The following is a 21,818-nucleotide window of genomic DNA, read 5'->3' as shown; positions in this document are numbered from 1 at the left end:
TGCCCACCGCCCAGGGGCATCGAGGACAGCACCAGGCTTCAGCCTGGTCAGGTAAGTCCTGGAGGGGGGGGACCCCTTTATTGGGGGGGTCCCCACTCCCCCAGGGCCCCTGGCCAGGCTGACTGGTCGGTAGTGTTAATGCTTTGGCCGGGGGGACTTGCATAAAAAGTCTCCCCCCGGCTGTGGCATTAGCCTGCTGGCTGGTTTTGCCTGGGGCTGGTTCTTAAAATACGGGGGACCCCTAGTCATTTTGTCCCCCGTATTTTGGGAACCAGCCCCAGAGCAGGAGCCTTGGGCTGGTTGTTAAAAATCGGGGAACCCCTATTTGTCGGGTTCCCTGATTTTTAATTACCGGCTCCAGGCTCTGTCAGCCTGGTGCTGGTTTCGGCTGTGGGGGGGACCCCACGCCGGTTTTTTTTTTATTTATTTAATTTTTCTATTTTTTTACACTGTAGCCTGCACGGATCTGACTGATCCGTGCAGGCTAAAACGCAAATACGACATGAAAATGGTGTTCTATTTTCCTGTCGTATTTGCGTGGGTGTTTCACACCACTAAGCAGCCGTATTGTCAGTACGGCTGCTTAGTAAATCAGAAACCACCATTCTTTGAATGGTGATTTCTGTCGTATTCTATCGATGGTGTAGACATTCGTATTTGTAACTACAAATACGAATGTTCCATCTTTAGGACTACGAATTGTTGTATTTTTGGGATTGTAAATCCCGAAAATACAAATTCGTAAAAAAAAGGTGTATTTCTCCCTACGAATACACCTTTTTTCTACGAATCCATTTTGGTAAATGTCCCCCTGTGTGTCTCCTACAGATGGGCCCAGTAACAGAGATACCCCAGAGAGATGTCCCCGTCCTCTGTATTCCCAGGATAATCACATATATACCATGTCCTCAGTCACTGTGTGTCTCCTACAGATGGGCCCAGTAACAGAGATACCCCAGAGAGATGTCCCTGTCCTCTGTATTTACAGGATAATCACATATATACCATGTCCTCAGTCACTGCGTGTCTCCTACAGATGGGCCCAGTAACAGAGATACCACAGAGAGATGTCCCTGTCCTCTGTATTCCCAGGATAATCACATATATACCATGTCCTCAGTCACTGTGTGTCTCCTACAGATGGGGCCAGTAACAGAGATACCCCAGAGAGATGTCCCTGTCCTCTGTATTTACAGGATAATCACATATATACCATGTCCTCAGTCACTGCGTGTCTCCTACAGATGGGCCCAGTAACAGAGATACCACAGAGAGATGTCCCTGTCCTCTGTATTCCCAGGATAATCACATATATACCATGTCCTCAGTCACTGTGTGTCTCCTACAGATGGGCCCAGTAACAGAGATACCGCAGAGAGATGTCCCCGTCCTCTGTATTCCCAGGATAATCACATATATACAATGTCCTCAGTCACTGCGTGTCTCCTACAGATGGGCCCAGTAACAGAGATACCCCAGAGAGATGTCCCCGTCCTCTGTATTCCCAGGATAATCACATATATACCATGTCCTCAGTCACTGTGTGTCTCCTACAGATGGGCCCAGTAACAGAGATACCCCAGAGAGATGTCCCCGTCCTCTGTATTCCCAGGATAATCACATATATACCATGTCCTCAGTCACTGCGTGTCTCCTACAGATGGGCCCAGTAACAGAGATACCCCCAGAGAGATGTCCCCATCCTCCGTATTCCCAGGATAATCACATAAATACAATGTCCTCAGTCAGTGCGTGTCTCCTACAGATAGGCCCAGTAACAGAGATACCCCAGAGAGATGTCCCGTCCTCTGTATTCCCAGGATAATCACATATATACCATGTCCTCAGTCACTGCGTGTCACCTACAGATGGGCCCAGTAACAGAGATACCCCAGAGAGATGTCCCCGTCCTCTGTATTCCCAGGATAATCACATAAATACAATGTCCTCAGTCACTGCATGTCTCCTACAGATGGGCCCAGTAACAGAGATACCCCAGAGAGATGTCCCCGTCCTCTGTATTCCCAGGATAATCCCATATATACCATGTCCTCAGTCACTGTGTGTCTACTACAGATGGGCCCAGTAACAGAGATACCCCAGAGAGATGTCCCCGTCCTCTGTATTCCCAGGATAATCACATATATACAATGTCCTCAGTCACTGCGTGTCTCCTACAGATGTGGCCAGTAACAGGGATACCCCAGAGAGATGTCCCCGCCCTCTGTATTCCCAGGATAATCACATATATACCATGTCCTCAGTCACTGCGTGTCTCCTACAGATAGGCCCAGTAACAGGAATACCCCAGAGAGATGTCCCCGTCCTCTGTATTCCCAGGATAATCACATATATACCATGTCCTCAGTCACTGCGTGTCTCCTACAGATGGGCCAGTAACAGAGATACCCCAGAGAGATGTCCCCGTCCTCTGTATTCCCAGGATAATCATATATATACCATGTCCTCAGTCACTGCGTGTCTCCTACAGATGGGCCCAGTAACAGAGATACCCCAGAGAGATGTCCCCGTCCTCTGTATTCCCAGGATAATCACATATATACCATGTCCTCAGTCACTGCGTGTCTCCTACAGATGGTCCCAGTAACAGAGATACCCCAGAGAGATGTCCCCGTCCTCTGTATTCCCAGCACTGTACAGAGGACACTGACAGGACCCCGCAGGAGGATCAGGTAGGTGGGATTTAGGGTCTCCCCAATATACCAAAGTGACTGTCACTATGGGCCTTATTCTGGTCTGTGCGGCCGGAGCCGAATATGCGGCCAGGACAGTGCGTCCTAAACCCCGCCTTCCGTACGGATCGCTCACTCCGTCCGAATGCGGTAAGCCGCTGACCGCACGGAGCACGAGTGAATTTCTCATGTATACACCGCCTCCATCTCTGGGAACCTCCCCCCCCATCATTCGATGGTCGCATACCATTGAATATAGGACCGAGTGGTCAGGCAGCTCCCGCAACCTCAGACCACACAGGCATTTCTCCGTGCAAAAGCAGGGATCTGGGCGGGCAGCTGACATCTGGCAATGTCATATGTCCGCCCCCTACACGTGCGTCACGGTCGCATTACCATACGTACGCCCAGCATTTTCATGGGAACGCCCATGAAACGCGGGGCGTATGCATATGTTAATGAGGCCAAACAGCCCTTCACGGCCCTCTCCTCCCCCTGTTCGTAGTGTAAACAATTCATGCGGAATTTGGACATATGTCCCTTTCGCACATGCGCAGACACAAAACATCGGTGGAACGAACGCATGCGGACATATCCGCACCAACCAGAATAAGGGCCTATATGATTGTTAGAAAAACAGATTACATCCAAATATTTGTATTATATAATCTATTACTGAATTCCAAAATGTATTTTATTGCTGCTTTATATAGGATGAAGACAATATGATTAGCATTAGGGTAGAAGATACAGAGGGAGAAGAAGAGCGGGATGTGACTGATAATAAGGTAGGAGATACAGAGGGAGAAGAGATGGATGTGACTGATATTAAGGTAGAAGATACAGAGGGAGAAGAAGAGACGGATGTGACTGATATTAAGGTAGAAGATACAGAGGGAGAAGAGACGGATGTGACTGATATTAAGGCAGAAGATACAAAGGGAGAAGAGACGGATGTAACTGACATTAAGGTAGAAGATACAGAGGGAGAAGAAGAAATGTATGTACCAGGTGATCAGCAGTGTAAGAAGGAGAAAATCTCTACAGAGATCAGCATAGGTGAGTAATAAAAACTTATTAAGAGTCCCATATTCTTCAGTCAATAAACCAATCGCTAGTCCTACATCCTTCTCTGTCAGTATAGACCAGGCTTTCCCAACCACGGTCCTCAAGGCACACCAACAGTGCAGGTTTTGTAGATACCAGGCTTGAGCACAGGTTACTTAATTAGTACCTGAGTGATTCTGATTAAACCATCCGTGCTGAAGCCTGGATATCACTAAAAACTGCACTGTTGGTGTGCCTTGAGGACCGTGGTTGGGAAAGCCTGGTATAGACTAATGTCTGCCCAGTGGGGGATCCCGGAGCTATCAGCCCCTATTATACTCCTGCTATCCCCTTCACATCATGTCACTGTGTGGGTTACCAGTCCAGAGATCTGACCAGTCTCCTCCCCACACTCTCTGGTGTATCTCATACATCAGGAGCCATCAGCCCCTATTATACTCCTGCTCTCCCCTCACATCATGTCACTGTGTGTTACCAGCCCAGAGATCTGACCAGTCTCCTCCCCACACTCTCTGGTGTATCTCATACATCAGGAGCCATCAGCCCCTATTATACTCCTGCTCTCCCCCTCACATCATGTCACTGTGTGTTACCAGCCCAGAGATCTGACCAGTCTCCTCCCCACACTCTCTGGTGTATCTCATACATCAGGAGCCATCAGCCCCTATTATACTCCTGCTCTACCCTCACATCATGTCACTGTGTGTTACCAGTCCAGAGATCTGACCAGTCTCCTCCCCACACTCTCTGTTGTATCTCATACATCAGGATCCATCAGCACCTATTATACTCCTACTCTCTCCCCTCACATCATGTCACTGTGTGGGTTACCAGTCCAGAGATCTGACCAGTCTCCTCCCCGCACTCTCTGGTGAATCTCATACATCAGGTGCCATCAGCCCCTATTATACTCCTGCTCTCCCCTCACATCATGTCACTGTGTGTTACCAACCCAGAGATCTGACCCATCTCCTCCCCACACTATCTGGTGTATCTCATACATCAGGAGCCATCATCCCCTATTATACTCCTACTCTCTCCCCTCACATCATGTCACTGTGTTACCAGCCCAGAGATCTGACCAGTCTCCTCCCCACACTCTCTGGTGTATATCATACATCAGGAGCCATCAGAACCTATTATACTCCTGCTCTCCCCTCACATCATGTCACTGTGTGTTACCAGCCCAGAGATCTGACTAGTCTCCTTCCCACACTCTCTGGTGTATCTCATACATCAGGAGCCACCAGCCCCTATTATACTCCTGCTCTCCCCTCACATCATGTCACTGTGTGTTACCAGCCCAGAGATCTGACCAGTCTCCTCCCCACACTCTCTGGTGGATCTCCTACATCAGGTGCTATCAGCCCCTATTATACTCCTGCTCTCCCCTCACATCATGTCACTGTGTGTTACCAGCCCAGAGATCTGACCAGTCTCCTTCCCACACTCTCTGGTGTATCTCATACATCAGGAGCCACCAGCCCCTATTATACTCCTGCTCTCCCCTCACATCATGTCACTGTGTGTTACCAGCCCAGAGATCTGACCAGTCTCCTCCCCACACTCTCTGGTGTATCTCATACCTCAGGAGCCATCAGCCCCTATTATACTCCTGCTCTCCCCCTCACATCATGTCACTGTGTGTTACCAGCCCAGAGTTCTGACCAGTCTCCTCCCCACACTCTCTGGTGTATCTCATACATCAGCATCTATCAGCCCCTATTATACTCCTGCTCTCCCCTCACATCATGTCACTGTGTGTTACCAGCCCAGAGATCTGACCAGTCTCCTCCCCACACTCTCTGGTGGATCTCCTACATCAGGTGCTATCAGCCCCTATTATACTCCTGCTCTCCCCTCACATCATGTCACTGTGTGTTACCAGCCCAGAGATCTGACCAGTCTCCTCCCCACACTCTCTGGTGTATCTCCTACATCAGGAGCCATCAGCCCCTATTATACTTTTCCCTCTCACTTTATGTTCTTTATTTGCTTTTCTTAAAGTTTGTGATTAGGGTGGTAGAGGGTCAGGTAGTTTGGGATTAGGTATGTCACAGTTGGGGATAGACATGCAGGGTGGGGGAGGGTTGGGTGGTTTGGGATTAGGTATGTCACAGTTGGGGATGGACATGCAGGGTGGGGGAGGGTTGGGTGGTTTAGGATTAGGTTTGTCACAGTTGGGGGTAGACATGCAGGGTGGGGGAGGGTTGGGAGGTTTGGGATTAGGTATGTCACAGTTGGGGATAGACATGCAGGGTGGCGGAGTGTTGGGTGGTGTGGGATTAGGTATGCCACAGTTGGGGAGAGACATGCAGGGTGGGGTAGGGTTGTGTGGTTTGGGATTAGGTATATCACAGTTGGGGATAGACATGCAGGGTGGGGGAGGGTTGGGTGGTGTGGGATTAGGTATGTCACAGTTGGGGATAGACATGCAGGGTGGGGGAGGTTTGGGATTAGGTATGTCACAGTTGGCGGTAGACATGCAGGGTGGGGGAGGGTTGGGTGGTTTGGGATTAGGTATGTCACAGTTGGGGATAGACATGCAGGGTGGGGGAGGTTTGGGATTAGGTATGTCACAGTTGGGGATATACATGCAGGGTGGGGAACCAATCAACGCTAGGGGGTGTGTCAGCAGTCTGTTGACGCACACACACTCAAGCAGGTAGTACTCCTGTGCCAGCATTTGTGCCTGAGGTAACCGTGGTTCCAGACGCCACGTAGGAGGAGTCTGGTGGTGGCAGCGATAACCGGAACCGCTATCTGTGGACCCGAAGGGCGTAGCCAGAGCGTAAGGGAAGGCGTCCGGTCACAGCCTCCAAATATGTATGGAGTGCCAGTGTGATCCATGCAATGCTGTCAAGTGTAACGAAAAAAAAAATGATGAAAAGATGAAATAAATAAATAAAAAATTGAGGTCCCCCCCCCCCCTCATGGTTCGAACCAGCCCCAGACTCAAAGAACCGGTCTTGGTTTTAGAAATTCCGGGCCCTAAAAGAATAGGGTTCCCCCTTATTTCTAAAACCTGCACCAGGCTCAAGGGCCGGTCCTGGTTCCCAAAATATGAAGGACTAAATGAATAGGGGTCCCCACTGTATTTTGGCAACCAGCACCTATATAGCCATCAGGGAAATGCTTTATACAAGTTCCCCCGGCCAACGCACGCATTATACCTGTGACTGATCAGCCCGGGCTGGGACCCTGGGTAAGAGGGGACCCCCAATAAAGGAATTACCCCAGCCTGGGTTGAAGCATGGGGCTGTCCCTCGTGCTGCAGGGCGCGGTGGGCACCGGGCTGATGATTTAAGTGTTAAATTATATTGAAAACTATTGTGGTATGTTGTGGAACTACAAGTCCAGCAAGCCTTCACCGCATGCAGGTACTTGGGGAACCACAAGGCCCAGCATGCGGGGCATTAACGGGCCTGCTGGCACACACAGACACCAGAGTAATAACACATTAATACATACTACACCCAATCTTTGTAAAAGTCCCCACAGTGGCGAGCGCTTTCAGACTGAATGTAGGGACAGCCGCACCGGCCGTGACTTGGGACGCCTTCTAATCTAAGCTGTGAATAACCTGGAACTCTCTTGTGGACACCATGAGACAGAGTTGGAGGCTTCCTGTTGCGCACTTGGGAGATGGGGCTGAGGCAGCCGGGGTTACTTGTCCTGTGGCTCAGGGAGTGTGGCGGAGCATTATATAGTTCTCATTGTGCACCATTCTAGATATATAGATCTATATGTGTACACGGATGGGGGGTGTCCAGAGTGCGCTCAAGTGATACCACTTAGCCACAAAATAAGAGTCCCAATTAGATGTGATCCTGGAGTCACTTTTATTCAAACGGAGTATTCATAAACTTCAGAAATGAAACCGAAGACCTCGAATATAAAAAGCAATTCTTTATTGGAAGCCCAACGCGTTTCGTCTACACGACTTCATCAGGGGCATGGCATGGCCTAATACGGGCCAGAAATCCAGAGAATAATGGCAGTAATGGACAATTTTCCTTTTACACGTACAGTCAGTTAAAATCAGAATGGGTAGGAACGAAGAATAAAGCCAAGGATAAATATCCAAGATTAGGTATCCACAGACACTTCATTCAAAGGTCTGGATAGCTATCCAGGCTGCAGTGGAGTAAGCATCCACACTCCCCTACTGCGGATTTTTGACTACTATTTTTTAATTGATTGTGAGAAAGGAAGTCCCTACCTCCAAGTTTGTAGGTTATATCCACACTTCTGGATCTCACGCTCTGGGCTACATACACCTTTTGTTGACCTTTGAAGGAAGTGTCTGTGGATACCTAATCTTGGATATTTATCCTTGGCTTTATTCTTCGTTCCTACCCATTCTGATTTTAACTGACTGTACGTGTAAAAGGAAAATTGTCCATTACTGCCATTATTCTCTGGATTTCTGGCCCGTATTAGGCCATGCCATGCCCCTGATGAAGTCGTGTAGACGAAACGCGTTGGGCTTCCAATAAAGAATTGCTTTTTATATTCGAGGTCTTCGGTTTCATTTCTGAAGTTTATGAATACTCCGTTTGAATAAAAGTGACTCCAGGATCACATCTAATTGGGACTCTTATTTTGTGGCTAAGTGGTATCACTTGAGCGCACTCTGGACACCCCCCATCCGTGTATTCTATCTTTTGTCTCTCACTAACAGGAGAGTCGCTCCAGAGGTGCAGCTGGTCGAAAGACCGTATCTAGCGCAATTCCTGACCATTTTGTTTGTCTTCTGTAAGATCTATATGTATATATAACCACCTGGAGCACTTTGTGTAGTGGGGACGCAGTTGTGCCTACAAGTTTCCTGTATTTACGTATGAGGGCAGTCTGGATGGATATTGTGGTTCAGCAATGTCACCGGCTGACATAATGATGACATCATAGTGACACGGTGATGTAGTGGTGAGCAATGCTGTCTGGGAATACAGAGTGTTAGCACCACTGGGGCAGGGACTGATGGGAATTACTATATAGTCTCTGTAGGGTGGAGTTATGTGTGTACACTGTATAAAGACCTGGGCATAATAATAATAATAATAGTTATATTATCTCCAGCAGGGGGAGACACAAGCAGGGATGTCCTGGAGGAAGATCGCATCTTGTCTGCTGATACTAAACTAGAAGATGACATCACACAAGAGTCTCCAGGAGACATCCCCAGTACCCCAAATATACATCCAGTACCTCCCAGTGCTGTTATATCATCTGATCCCTCTAATCGTGATATCTGTTCTAATACCTCAGCTTTTGTTACACATTGTGCAGATCATACACGTGATACAAAATGTCCCTGTTCTGAGGGTGGAAAATGTGTAACATATAAACCACATATTGTTACACATCAGAGAAGTCACAGAGGTGAGAGGTCATTTAAATGCTCTGAGTGTGGGAAATGTTTTACACAGAAGTCATTTCTTGTTAGACATCAGAGAATTCATACAGGTGAGAAACCATTTCCATGCTCTGTGTGTGGGAAATGTTTTACACGCAAGTCAAATCTTGTTACACATCAGAGATGTCACACAGGAGAGAGGCCATTTCCATGCTCTGAGTGTGGGAAATGGTTTACACATAAATCAAATCTTGTTGCACATCAGAGAAGTCATACAGGTGAGAGACCATTTCCATGTTCAGAGTGTGGGAAATGTTTTAAACGCAAATTAGAACTTGTTACACATCAGAGAATTCACACAAGTGAGAAACCATTTTCATGCTCTGAGTGCGAGAAATGTTTTACATGCAAATCTGTACTTGTTAGACATCAGAGAAGTCACACAGCTGACATGCCATTTCCATGCTCTGAGTGCTCGAAACATTTTAGATGCAAATCAGAACTTGTTAGTCATCAAAGAAGTCACACAGGTGAGAAACCATTTCCATGCTCTGAGTGTGAGAAATGTTTTACATGCAAACCAGACCTTGTTAGACATCAGCAAAGCCATACTGGTGAGAAACCGTTTCCTTGTTCTGAGTGTGGGAAATGTTTTACACGGAAATCATTTCTTGTCAGACATCAGAGAATTCATACAGGTGAGAAACTATTTCCATGCTCGGAGTGCGAGAAATATTATAGTTACAAATCAGAACTTGCTAGACATAAGAAAAATCACACAGGAGAGAAACCATTTCTATGCTCTGAGTGTGGGAAATGTTTTAAACAGAAATCACATCTTGTTACACATCAGAGAAGTCACACAGGTGAGGCCATATCAATGCTCTGAGTTTGAGAAATGTTTTACATACATATCCAGTCTTGTTAACCCTCAGTATTCACACAGGAGTATATCATTACTATGATCTGAAATACAACAGCGTCGTAACAACAATCCAGTAACATTGGGGCAGTTGTATTAAGCCTTAACAAGAGATAAATGCATGGGTGATTATTATTTTATTTATAAGGCGCCACAAGTGTTTCGCAGCGCTGTACAAAGAAACAGTACAGGGAGACCAAACTTACAGTAAATAAATAACAGAAATAGATCACAGGAAAAAATGTATGCCACAGTTCAATACAAATTACAGCTTAAAAGTAGGTAGTGAGGACTTGATACGTACTACTAGGGGCTGGTAGTCAAAGATGGACACTGATTGTTTGAGTATAGTAGAGCTGTGAGTGAAATGTGAAGAGAAGAGGGCGTAGACAACAGGAGGGAAGAGGGCCCTGCTCTGAGGAGCTTACAATCTAGTAGATAGAGATAAATGTCCAGCCAATCAGCTCCTTACTGACTTATTTCAAACACAGCCTGTAACGTGGCAGTTAGCAGGTGATTGGCTGGATGTTCATCTCTCTTTATCACCCTTGCTTTTATCTCTTGTTAAGGCTTAATAAATCTGCCCCAGTATGAGTGATCCGTGATCAGGTAATTAGAATGAGTGTCAGTAATGTAAGACTGGAAAAGGTCACTCAGGTGAAACTCATAGTATGTATATATCTGCCCCACTCACCACATTACTGACAGAGCATAGTGTTACAGAAGTGTCTACATGTTATCCATGTCAGTCACACACGTAACAGAGAACAGGCAGGACCATTTATACAGACACTCTGGAAGTGTATGGGTAGAATCCAGCTTATGCTGTTGTGGAATGGTGGATTATGGGAAGTATTTCTTCCTGGTGGGGACAAACAATAAAATATTCACTTTCTTTTCTCTGTCTTGACATTGAATTAAATTTTTTGAGAAAATAGTTGTTTTTTTTAGGAGAAATTAGCAAACTAATGGTGTTTTTTTGATAATAAATGTCAGTATATTGTGAGGACACTGCAGAAGTAGTACACAGCCCAGTGATTGTCAGCTCTTGTCACTGCCGACTGTGTCCAGCAAATGTCAGCTTCCTTATATCTACACCAGACCATGTAAGCTTCCAGCCCAGCATCCTCTATGTCTGCAAGTTCTCACTGATACAGCAGTAATATGTGGTCATACAGCTCCTATGTATCTCCATGCTTATGTTCCCTTCTTTCTGCACTGTACTAAATCATGGGGGAGGGCTATACAGCCGAACGCAGTGCAGAAGGCCCTAGGCCTAGACAGTATAAGCCCCTCCCTTCCCTCTGTGCTATCCTGATATTCTGTACCTGTTGCTGCTACTGTTATAACCTATCTTACTTGCCATGCAAAGTAGAGCGGCACACACCAGTATGGCATACCACCACTTCCGCACAGTCTGAGCCCAGGAATTTTGGACTACAAGTCCCAGCCTGGCTGTGTATGCTAGCAGCTGAATCCCTATTGGCTGTGTGCAGAGTTGGGAGTGGCCAGGGGGAGGAGTGATCCATCTGTGGTGAACACTATAGCGCTCCCCATCACAGCATCAGGGTCTGTGCACTAGCACCCTGCACCATCGCTGGCTTGTTGGGACTTTATTCCAGCCGCCAGCACTCCTCCTGTGCTCTGGGATTGTCACTACACCTGCGATGTCCTCACCTAAGTGTCCAGGTGAGTTGAACAACTGGCCCTTTGGCTAATGCTAATTCCACCATAACTACCCAGTAATACCTAGGCCTGTATTTACGTATGAGGGCAGTCTGGATGGATATTGTGGTTCAGCAATGTCACCGGCTGACATAATGATGACATCATAGTGACACGGTGATGTAGTGGTGAGCAATGCTGTCTGGGAATACAGAGTGTTAGCACCACTGGGGCAGGGACTGATGGGAATTACTATATAGTCTCTGTAGGGTGGAGTTATGTGTGTACACTGTATAAAGACCTGGGCATAATAATAATAATAATAGTTATATTATCTCCAGCAGGGGGAGACACAAGCAGGGATGTCCTGGAGGAAGATCGCATCTTGTCTGCTGATACTAAACTAGAAGATGACATCACACAAGAGTCTCCAGGAGACATCCCCAGTACCCCAAATATACATCCAGTACCTCCCAGTGCTGTTATATCATCTGATCCCTCTAATCGTGATATCTGTTCTAATACCTCAGCTTTTGTTACACATTGTGCAGATCATACACGTGATACAAAATGTCCCTGTTCTGAGGGTGGAAAATGTGTAACATATAAACCACATATTGTTACACATCAGAGAAGTCACAGAGGTGAGAGGTCATTTAAATGCTCTGAGTGTGGGAAATGTTTTACACAGAAGTCATTTCTTGTTAGACATCAGAGAATTCATACAGGTGAGAAACCATTTCCATGCTCTGTGTGTGGGAAATGTTTTACACGCAAGTCAAATCTTGTTACACATCAGAGATGTCACACAGGAGAGAGGCCATTTCCATGCTCTGAGTGTGGGAAATGGTTTACACATAAATCAAATCTTGTTGCACATCAGAGAAGTCATACAGGTGAGAGACCATTTCCATGTTCAGAGTGTGGGAAATGTTTTAAACGCAAATTAGAACTTGTTACACATCAGAGAATTCACACAAGTGAGAAACCATTTTCATGCTCTGAGTGCGAGAAATGTTTTACATGCAAATCTGTACTTGTTAGACATCAGAGAAGTCACACAGCTGACATGCCATTTCCATGCTCTGAGTGCTCGAAACATTTTAGATGCAAATCAGAACTTGTTAGTCATCAAAGAAGTCACACAGGTGAGAAACCATTTCCATGCTCTGAGTGTGAGAAATGTTTTACATGCAAACCAGACCTTGTTAGACATCAGCAAAGCCATACTGGTGAGAAACCGTTTCCTTGTTCTGAGTGTGGGAAATGTTTTACACGGAAATCATTTCTTGTCAGACATCAGAGAATTCATACAGGTGAGAAACTATTTCCATGCTCGGAGTGCGAGAAATATTATAGTTACAAATCAGAACTTGCTAGACATAAGAAAAATCACACAGGAGAGAAACCATTTCTATGCTCTGAGTGTGGGAAATGTTTTAAACAGAAATCACATCTTGTTACACATCAGAGAAGTCACACAGGTGAGGCCATATCAATGCTCTGAGTTTGAGAAATGTTTTACATACATATCCAGTCTTGTTAACCCTCAGTATTCACACAGGAGTATATCATTACTATGATCTGAAATACAACAGCGTCGTAACAACAATCCAGTAACATTGGGGCAGTTGTATTAAGCCTTAACAAGAGATAAATGCATGGGTGATTATTATTTTATTTATAAGGCGCCACAAGTGTTTCGCAGCGCTGTACAAAGGAACAGTACAGGGAGACCAAACTTACAGTAAATAAATAACAGAAATAGATCACAGGAAAAAATGTATGCCACAGTTCAATACAAATTACAGCTTAAAAGTAGGTAGTGAGGACTTGATACGTACTACTAGGGGCTGGTAGTCAAAGATGGACACTGATTGTTTGAGTATAGTAGAGCTGTGAGTGAAATGTGAAGAGAAGAGGGCGTAGACAACAGGAGGGAAGAGGGCCCTGCTCTGAGGAGCTTACAATCTAGTAGATAGAGATAAATGTCCAGCCAATCAGCTCCTTACTGACTTATTTCAAACACAGCCTGTAACGTGGCAGTTAGCAGGTGATTGGCTGGATGTTCATCTCTCTTTATCACCCTTGCTTTTATCTCTTGTTAAGGCTTAATAAATCTGCCCCAGTATGAGTGATCCGTGATCAGGTAATTAGAATGAGTGTCAGTAATGTAAGACTGGAAAAGGTCACTCAGGTGAAACTCATAGTATGTATATATCTGCCCCACTCACCACATTACTGACAGAGCATAGTGTTACAGAAGTGTCTACATGTTATCCATGTCAGTCACACACGTAACAGAGAACAGGCAGGACCATTTATACAGACACTCTGGAAGTGTATGGGTAGAATCCAGCTTATGCTGTTGTGGAATGGTGGATTATGGGAAGTATTTCTTCCTGGTGGGGACAAACAATAAAATATTCACTTTCTTTTCTCTGTCTTGACATTGAATTAAATTTTTTGAGAAAATAGTTGTTTTTTTTAGGAGAAATTAGCAAACTAATGGTGTTTTTTTGATAATAAATGTCAGTATATTGTGAGGACACTGCAGAAGTAGTACACAGCCCAGTGATTGTCAGCTCTTGTCACTGCCGACTGTGTCCAGCAAATGTCAGCTTCCTTATATCTACACCAGACCATGTAAGCTTCCAGCCCAGCATCCTCTATGTCTGCAAGTTCTCACTGATACAGCAGTAATATGTGGTCATACAGCTCCTATGTATCTCCATGCTTATGTTCCCTTCTTTCTGCACTGTACTAAATCATGGGGGAGGGCTATACAGCCGAACGCAGTGCAGAAGGCCCTAGGCCTAGACAGTATAAGCCCCTCCCTTCCCTCTGTGCTATCCTGATATTCTGTACCTGTTGCTGCTACTGTTATAACCTATCTTACTTGCCATGCAAAGTAGAGCGGCACACACCAGTATGGCATACCACCACTTCCGCACAGTCTGAGCCCAGGAATTTTGGACTACAAGTCCCAGCCTGGCTGTGTATGCTAGCAGCTGAATCCCTATTGGCTGTGTGCAGAGTTGGGAGTGGCCAGGGGGAGGAGTGATCCATCTGTGGTGAACACTATAGCGCTCCCCATCACAGCATCAGGGTCTGTGCACTAGCACCCTGCACCATCGCTGGCTTGTTGGGACTTTATTCCAGCCGCCAGCACTCCTCCTGTGCTCTGGGATTGTCACTACACCTGCGATGTCCTCACCTAAGTGTCCAGGTGAGTTGAACAACTGGCCCTTTGGCTAATGCTAATTCCACCATAACTACCCAGTAACACCTAGGGCTGCATAGGCTGAGTGCTAGCAGAGGTGTGATCCTGCTTACCTGCACCTGGCCTGTCCTCCCAGCTGGTGTCCTTCTCTCCCATCCAGCACTGCCCGCTGTCACAGAGACCAGATCCCCTCGTTACCCTGCTGCTGTAGTATTGCATACCTCCCAACTGTCACGATTTTAGAGGGACAGTCCCGATTTTCGGGTCCTGTCCCGCTGTCCCACCCGTGGCAGGCATTGTCCCGCTGCGGGGGGGTGGCAGTTGGGAGACCCCCAATCTAGTAGAATAGACGCTGTGCGCATGCGCACAGCGTCTATTCTCGTATGAAAATGAGGTCACGGCTAATTAGCATAAGCCGCGCCATCATTTGCATACGCCCCCGCCCCCTTTTCGGGCGCTGCGCGAGTGTCCCTATTTCATACGGACAGAAGTTGGGAGGTATGGTATTGCCTACGGACTCCCTGTCACTGTACAAGAGGACACTTACCGGAACCGGGTCATTCATTGTTGGCTGACAGATTCCTGCAATCCTCCCCTCAATTTAGCAGGCCATTTCCCCAGGATTTACTTGGTACAGCTACATTGCAATATCCTGGTAACTGGTAATAAATAGGTTGAGCACATTTACCACTGCTGCTTTTTTAAATTCTGTCATTATTTTTGGTACTTGTGTATTATCTGGGCGCCCAATATATCGCATCGCATGCCACTAATTAAGGCATGCGATGCGATGGTACCTGATTTCAGGGGTTTTAAAACCCGACTGTACAATTTTAATATTGCATTGCTTGCCATTATAATGGCATGCGATGCAACGCGATCATGCCCGATTTGGGCTTATTTTACAAACAAAGATGGATGGAGGAAGCGCAATAAATTGAGAGAATGCAGCCAACCACACAATGGGCGGTATTCAATGAGGCTGATTCGCCATGTTTTTATGGCGATTTTGTGCTGTAATGCGAATTTTTGACTAAAACGGTGAATCACCCTATTCAATGACCAGATGGTGAATACATTTCAAGGTTTTTTTCGCCATGAATCACCGAGTAGCAATCGCTATCTTTTTATAGTGAAGTGGAAGGTGAACTTTTAAAATAAAGTGTTTTGTTTTTTACATTTGGTGTCAAAAAATCAGGAATTTTATTATTTTTTTTTTTTTACACAGACTAGCCAGCAGGGGGCCGGAGCCGAGCCGCTCATTTGATATTCATATATTCACTGCACCCGATCATTACATATGCATGATCGGGTGTAGTGAATATACCCGGTCCCCTGCTGGCACCCCCGGGGGGCAGCCTGTGCTGCCTGGCACCCGGAGAGCCCAACTCTCCCCCACAAACGTTCTGTGGCAGGCAGGGAGACTTCCATCTCCCTGCCTGCCGCCGTCCTCAGGCTCCCTGCGGCATCGCCGCAGGAGTTAAAATTCGCCAGTCAGGGGCAGTGAGCCCCTGACTCGTTGAATACTGGAGCCGGCGAGGCTCCGGAACGTGGCGAGCCGTGGCGAATGTGCAGCGAATCCTAAACAGGATTCGCTGCACGTCGTCAGTATTCTCATTGAATACTGCCCAATGAATGGGGTTACACCTATCCCCAAAAAGACAACATGTACAATACAGATTTGTGTGGCGTGGCACAACTCTTTCAAAAAATGTTCATGAAATTTCACTTTTAAGCAAAATTTATTTGTGGAACAAGACAATGAAAATCAGGTAAAACGAATACAAATGAATACAAATAAAGTTACAAACTGGACTCTTGGTGTATCTTTAGGATGCAATTCACTTCTGGGTATAAGCTGGAAAAAAGCATATGGTATCTCACCATGTATGTAGGCTGCAGTGGGCTATGTTTGAGATCAAAACTGCTGCACTACCGCAGTAGGCTTAAACGATGGATTCCCCAGTCAATAAAGTGCTAGTGCGTCCATAAATTTGATTTTTTTATGGGCTTATTCCCATGTTAAATGCCCCCCCAGACCCGATTTTTGATTGTACAATGCCCTAAGATTAAAAAATCGGGCGCCCAGATAATACACAAGTACCTTATTTTTTATTATTTAAAAAAATGATTTGATGTTCAACTTGGACAATGTTGAAATGTAGATACAGAAATGTATGCACTGTATATATGTATGTAATAAACAAACAGTATAACCGCGTAATGTCAACAAACAGTATAACTGTGTAGGTTTCAGGGGGGTGGGTAGGCGGGAAGGTTGCGCTGTGGACAGGTTATGGGTCTTTTAAGCTGCAAGAGTGTGAGGTACACTACCAGTACCTTCTGTGTAGATAAACTGAGGGGGGGGTTACACCTTGCGGTGTCACTCTGCGCTAGGGGACCCTTATACGTTATATTGCGACTGTACCTTTACCTCTACATTTTATATTTAAAAACGAGGATAAGCACTTGTGTTTGAAAGGAATAGGTGTGGTTTATTTACTTATAACAGATAAACAAATAAAACAAATTGACATTTATAGTTGTTTCACATTTAAAAAATATTACAGTATTCAAAAAATATATCAGTTTAAAAAAGGGGTGGGGGAGAGATGGGTCACAATTAAAAATATATATATATATCTCACTGATGGTAATTATATCACAGTAAAAAGTATCACAGTGTCAGAAGGATGTGTTACAGTGTTGCAAAGCTATGGCATACAGATTAACACCCAGCTGGATGTCACATTAGCTGCTTAGGTCAATGCTAGTACCGGTATACACATACACTGGGTAGGTGGGGGAATGGGATAACACACTGGGGTATGTCCTTGTGGGTATTTCCCACGGTCCTCTGATCGACTGGTGAGGAATAGTTGTGGTCTTTGAATGGGTGCCGCTGCGGGCTACAGTACCTCTTCCGAAGAAAGGGGGGTTGGAGCGTGGAAGTGTCTGCCGGCAGACTTCCGTCGATGTTCCTCCTTGTATGCAGGGGTAGTCGGCGGTTCCAGATGCTTGCGAATGATCAACTAGTTTCGCCAGGTGACTGGCTTCCTCAGGATGATCATCCTGAGGACCTTTCCCATACACTAAAGAATTTTTCTGAGCGTCTCTCCCTCTCCATTAAGCACTCCGCCCTCTCCATTGTAAAGACATGGAGCAGTTTATCCTTGAATATCTGTAAGGTCGGGGGCCTCGCATCAATCCACGCCTGTAATATAGACTTTCTAGCCACAGCACTGACTATTAGAAGCAGTTTTTTACAACCTTTGTCCACCCTTTGTCCTTCTGGGAGCATGCCCAAGATAACCCAAGCGTCCCCGAATGGTACATAGTTTACTAAATGATTTAAAATGAATGTTCTAACCTTCAGCCAAAATGCCCTAATCAAAGGACAACCAAAGAAATAATGATATAGGTCAGCAACTGCTCCCTGGCATCTATGGCATGTGGCTGAATCTATCATCCCTGCCAGGTATTGTCGCTTGGGAGAAAAGTAAGCCTTATGATATATATTTAAAAACATTTCTTGGTACTGCATAGCCGGCATAAGTTTCCTAGAAGTCTGTAGGGAGCTTAATATCTTATCGTGTGTTAAATGAGGCATGGCTCTTGTTGTTCATGTTTGAGTGTAGGTCTCAAAAATAAATAATGGGTGGAAATAGCCTTTTTCTCCATTGGCTGTGATAGAAGCATATTGTCCAAGTCGTTACGACAATCCCTCTCCGTGAACCCCCGGGTTACCGAAGATGACTTTTAATTGATCCATTGATGCCTGATCTGTTTAGGTTCCAAAGATATTTTTATTGTTTCCAGATGCGACGTGATGATCTCACAAAAGTAAGATTATTTTATATTAAAAAATTTTGTATGAAGTAAAATTAAACGCCATGCAGCGCTGTTGTCACGTTCCCCAACGTATCATTTACTTTCATTGACTTGCTAGCAAAATTCTCTAAAGTAACAGCAACTTTCCTTTTTATTCTGTAAAGTTGCATTATTGAAAAACATTGATTGAAAAGAAATTCAAAAGCAGAAAGTTTCTTTTTGGAGCAATCTTTTTGTTGACTTAATTATAAATTTAAAACATGACTTTTTCCTCAAACGGCTTAACCAGACCTATGATAAGGGTGACAGGGCTGATAGGATATTGGCAACTAGATTACGTACTAAACGATCACAAAATAATGTTTTGTCAATTAAAACACGGCCGGGTGAACGTATTCATGATCCCCCCAATCCATCACGGAGGAATTTCGAATTTTACACCCAATTATATAATCTTTCCCCTACAAGTAGTATTCCTCCTTTTGTGGAATCAATGCAGAATATCATATCCCAGTGTAAACTCCCTTTCTCCTGCAGCCCTAGCACTGCTCAGTTCTAAAATAGATGCCCAAGAGGTTTCCTCTGTGCTTAATAACCTAAAATTATTGAAGGTCATCTCTTTTGGGAGAGTTTCATTCTGAGAATTAGATCATTGGAGAAGAGCTGCATCATTTATGAGACGATTATGAAATCCTGATGGGCGAGCCTCATATAAATTATAAAAATAAGATTTAAAGTGCTGTAAAATACATGGAATTACCATCTTAACCGAAGCAGAGAGCGGATCTTTAATGTGTGTGATCAACCTTTTCAAAGCACTCGACCTAGATATTGTGGCTAACAACCTTCCGGTTTTGTTGCCCCATCGAAAGTACAGGAAATTCTTGAGACGGTCAAATCACCTTTTTTCTGTGATAATAAAAAGTAATCTAGAAGTTGTCTTGCTAGAGTGTATTTTTAAATACGCCTTTAAAGTCATCGTTAAAAAAGAATGAATAATATGCAGTCAATTTTTTTTTTTGGGGGGGGGGGGGGGGGTTTGACACACAATAAAAGGTTTGGTTGATCCCAATGGTTAATTACTTGCAAGACCGAGGAATCTCTTGGAGTCGATTCCTGACAATGAGCCGTGCATGGCCGACTAATAAGTAAAAGAGTGTTCTAAAACATAACTTTTATTCCTTTTCTTTAATATAGGTTTTGAAAAAATTGCATTTCTATATCATACAGGAGCATTTATCATTTACGTAAGCCATCTTACACTACAATACAAGTATCCAAGGTATAACATAATATCATATATCAGAGATGTGTTATCTAGGTGTAGTATATCATTAGCAGGTAAGAGAACACATTATGTATTTTCAGAAACATATTATTCTGTACCAGTGTTTAAAACTGCAAAAATGAATGCCTCTGAGTTTCCTGTCCAAGGAGGCGTGCCCCAGTGCAGTATATCGTGTGCATACAGATTCTAGAGTTACATAGAATTCTGTGCCGATAAATCATAAACATGATCATAAACAGCCTTCATGTGTTCACATAGATACAAAGTGTAAATAAATATACTTGTATCAAAAAACAGTGAAATACTTTAATATGAAAGTGAATAGTTTGCTTGATAATCACTATTATATATTGTGACAAGGAGGCACGTACACTGGATTCAGATGAAGTCTTTGGTCTTTATTTTGGATACCAGGTCAATGTCACAGGCAAGTGAAGATACAGCAAGCAGCATAAAGGTAATCACAGCATAGCACAGACTCTTCCAAATGCTCCAGTGGTCCCTACCATAGGCCACACCCTGGCCTATCGCTTGGGCAGCTAAACTACCTTCAGGAGCATTTACCCTCTCCCCCTGGAACCACGTATATCAGGAGAGCACAGGTGCTGCTGATTACATGACCCTGCTGATGCTACTGCTTCCAAAACCTGGTGTGGATCCTCCACATTACTCTCCTGTGGAGAGATGCTGTCTCTGCCGCACTCCTCCCCCTCAGCTTCAATCATCCTGGTGAAGCTACAAAGTTTTCAGGCAAGCTCTCTACCTCACCCACCTCTACTTGTGTCATCCGCCCAGGTACACAGCCCTCCACCACTTTCTTGAGGTCACCCACCTCCCCTAGCTTCACCATAGGGTTGCATCACCTCAAACTTAAATGGTGTGTAAGGCCAAAAACCAACGGGTCACCCGAGCATTCACCTCTTTGTATGCTTCCATTATAAGGGTGCATGGTCTGTGACCAACAAAACCTCTTGTCCCAACAAATAATATCTTAAGGATTCAACTGCCCACGTAATTGCTAAGCTCTCCTGCTCTGCAGTCGAGTACTTGTGTTCTCTGGGCAGCAATTTACGGTTAAGGTGGAGGATGGGCTTCTCCTCTCCATCTACCTCTTGGGAAAGGACTGCTCCTAATCCTGTCCCAGAGGCATCCGAAACAAATTTGTTTTTAAATTAAGGAGCTTGCGCTCAAAGCTAGTCTTCTATCCTCCCAAGCCGTTTCCACTGGTCTAGACCACATCTTGTCTGGGGATCGTTTTTAAGACATGTGGTTAGTGGAGCTGCTCTAGTGGCAAAATCTCAAATGGACCTGAGATAATATCCCACCAGACCGAGAAATGTCCTAAGCTGTGACTTACATTTAGGTGTAGACTAGGTGAGAGCTGCTTCTACCTTTACTAGACTGAGGTTTATCCTGTCCTCTGACCATAATGTACCCCAAATACTTTGCTTCCACCATACCAGTGGCACATTTCTCAGGGATGGCGGTAAACCTGTGTGCCAGTAGATAATTTAATATGCCTCTACCTTTTGTAGGTGTGACTCCCAGTCAGAGCTAAAAATAACAATGTCATCTAAATATGCAGCTGCATATTCCCTGTCGGGCCGCAAGGTTGCTGGGGCTTGATGTAAACCAAATGGCAGCACTTTGTACTGGAATAAGCCATCTGGGGTAGATATAAACTTTCAAATATATCACGGGCTTTAACAAGGTACAGGTGGGAGACATTCTTCACAGGAAGAGGAGCAGCAGAACCAGAGGACAGGCAC

The 21,818-nt window shown here is 45.1% G+C and overlaps 3 protein-coding genes across 7 annotated transcripts in view; 2 read left to right on the top strand and 1 right to left on the bottom strand.

Annotated features, from left to right (window-relative positions):
- LOC146007461 (uncharacterized) overlaps nt 1–15,265 on the top strand; it is a 450,549-nt gene extending 435,284 nt beyond the window's left edge. For 3 of the 5 annotated variants that reach the window (XM_083145831.1, XM_083145830.1, XM_083145827.1), the window contains 4 exons: nt 2,596–2,693; nt 3,407–3,752; nt 8,844–9,146; nt 12,049–15,265. In XM_083145831.1, the coding sequence (XP_083001957.1) occupies nt 2,596–2,693; nt 3,407–3,752; nt 8,844–9,146; nt 12,049–13,214 (1,913 nt within the window). In that variant the 3' untranslated portion in view covers nt 13,215–15,265. The remainder of the gene's footprint in view (nt 1–2,595; nt 2,694–3,406; nt 3,753–8,843; nt 9,147–12,048) is intronic. The other 2 variants (XM_083145832.1, XM_083145828.1) reach the window with 2 other exon arrangements.
- The window catches only part of LOC146007459 (uncharacterized), a 606,258-nt gene that overhangs the window by 112,051 nt on the left and 472,389 nt on the right, over nt 1–21,818 (top strand). The gene's annotated exons all lie outside the window — the stretch shown is intronic.
- LOC146009548 (uncharacterized) overlaps nt 1–21,818 on the bottom strand; it is a 613,273-nt gene that overhangs the window by 450,913 nt on the left and 140,542 nt on the right.

Source organism: Crinia signifera, chromosome 6 (genome assembly GCF_055691185.1).
Source record: "Crinia signifera chromosome 6, ASM5569118v1, whole genome shotgun sequence".
Taxonomy (NCBI): domain Eukaryota; kingdom Metazoa; phylum Chordata; class Amphibia; order Anura; family Myobatrachidae; genus Crinia; species Crinia signifera.
Note: the sequence above shows the minus strand (reverse complement) of the source record. Positions and strands in the feature narration are given on the sequence as shown.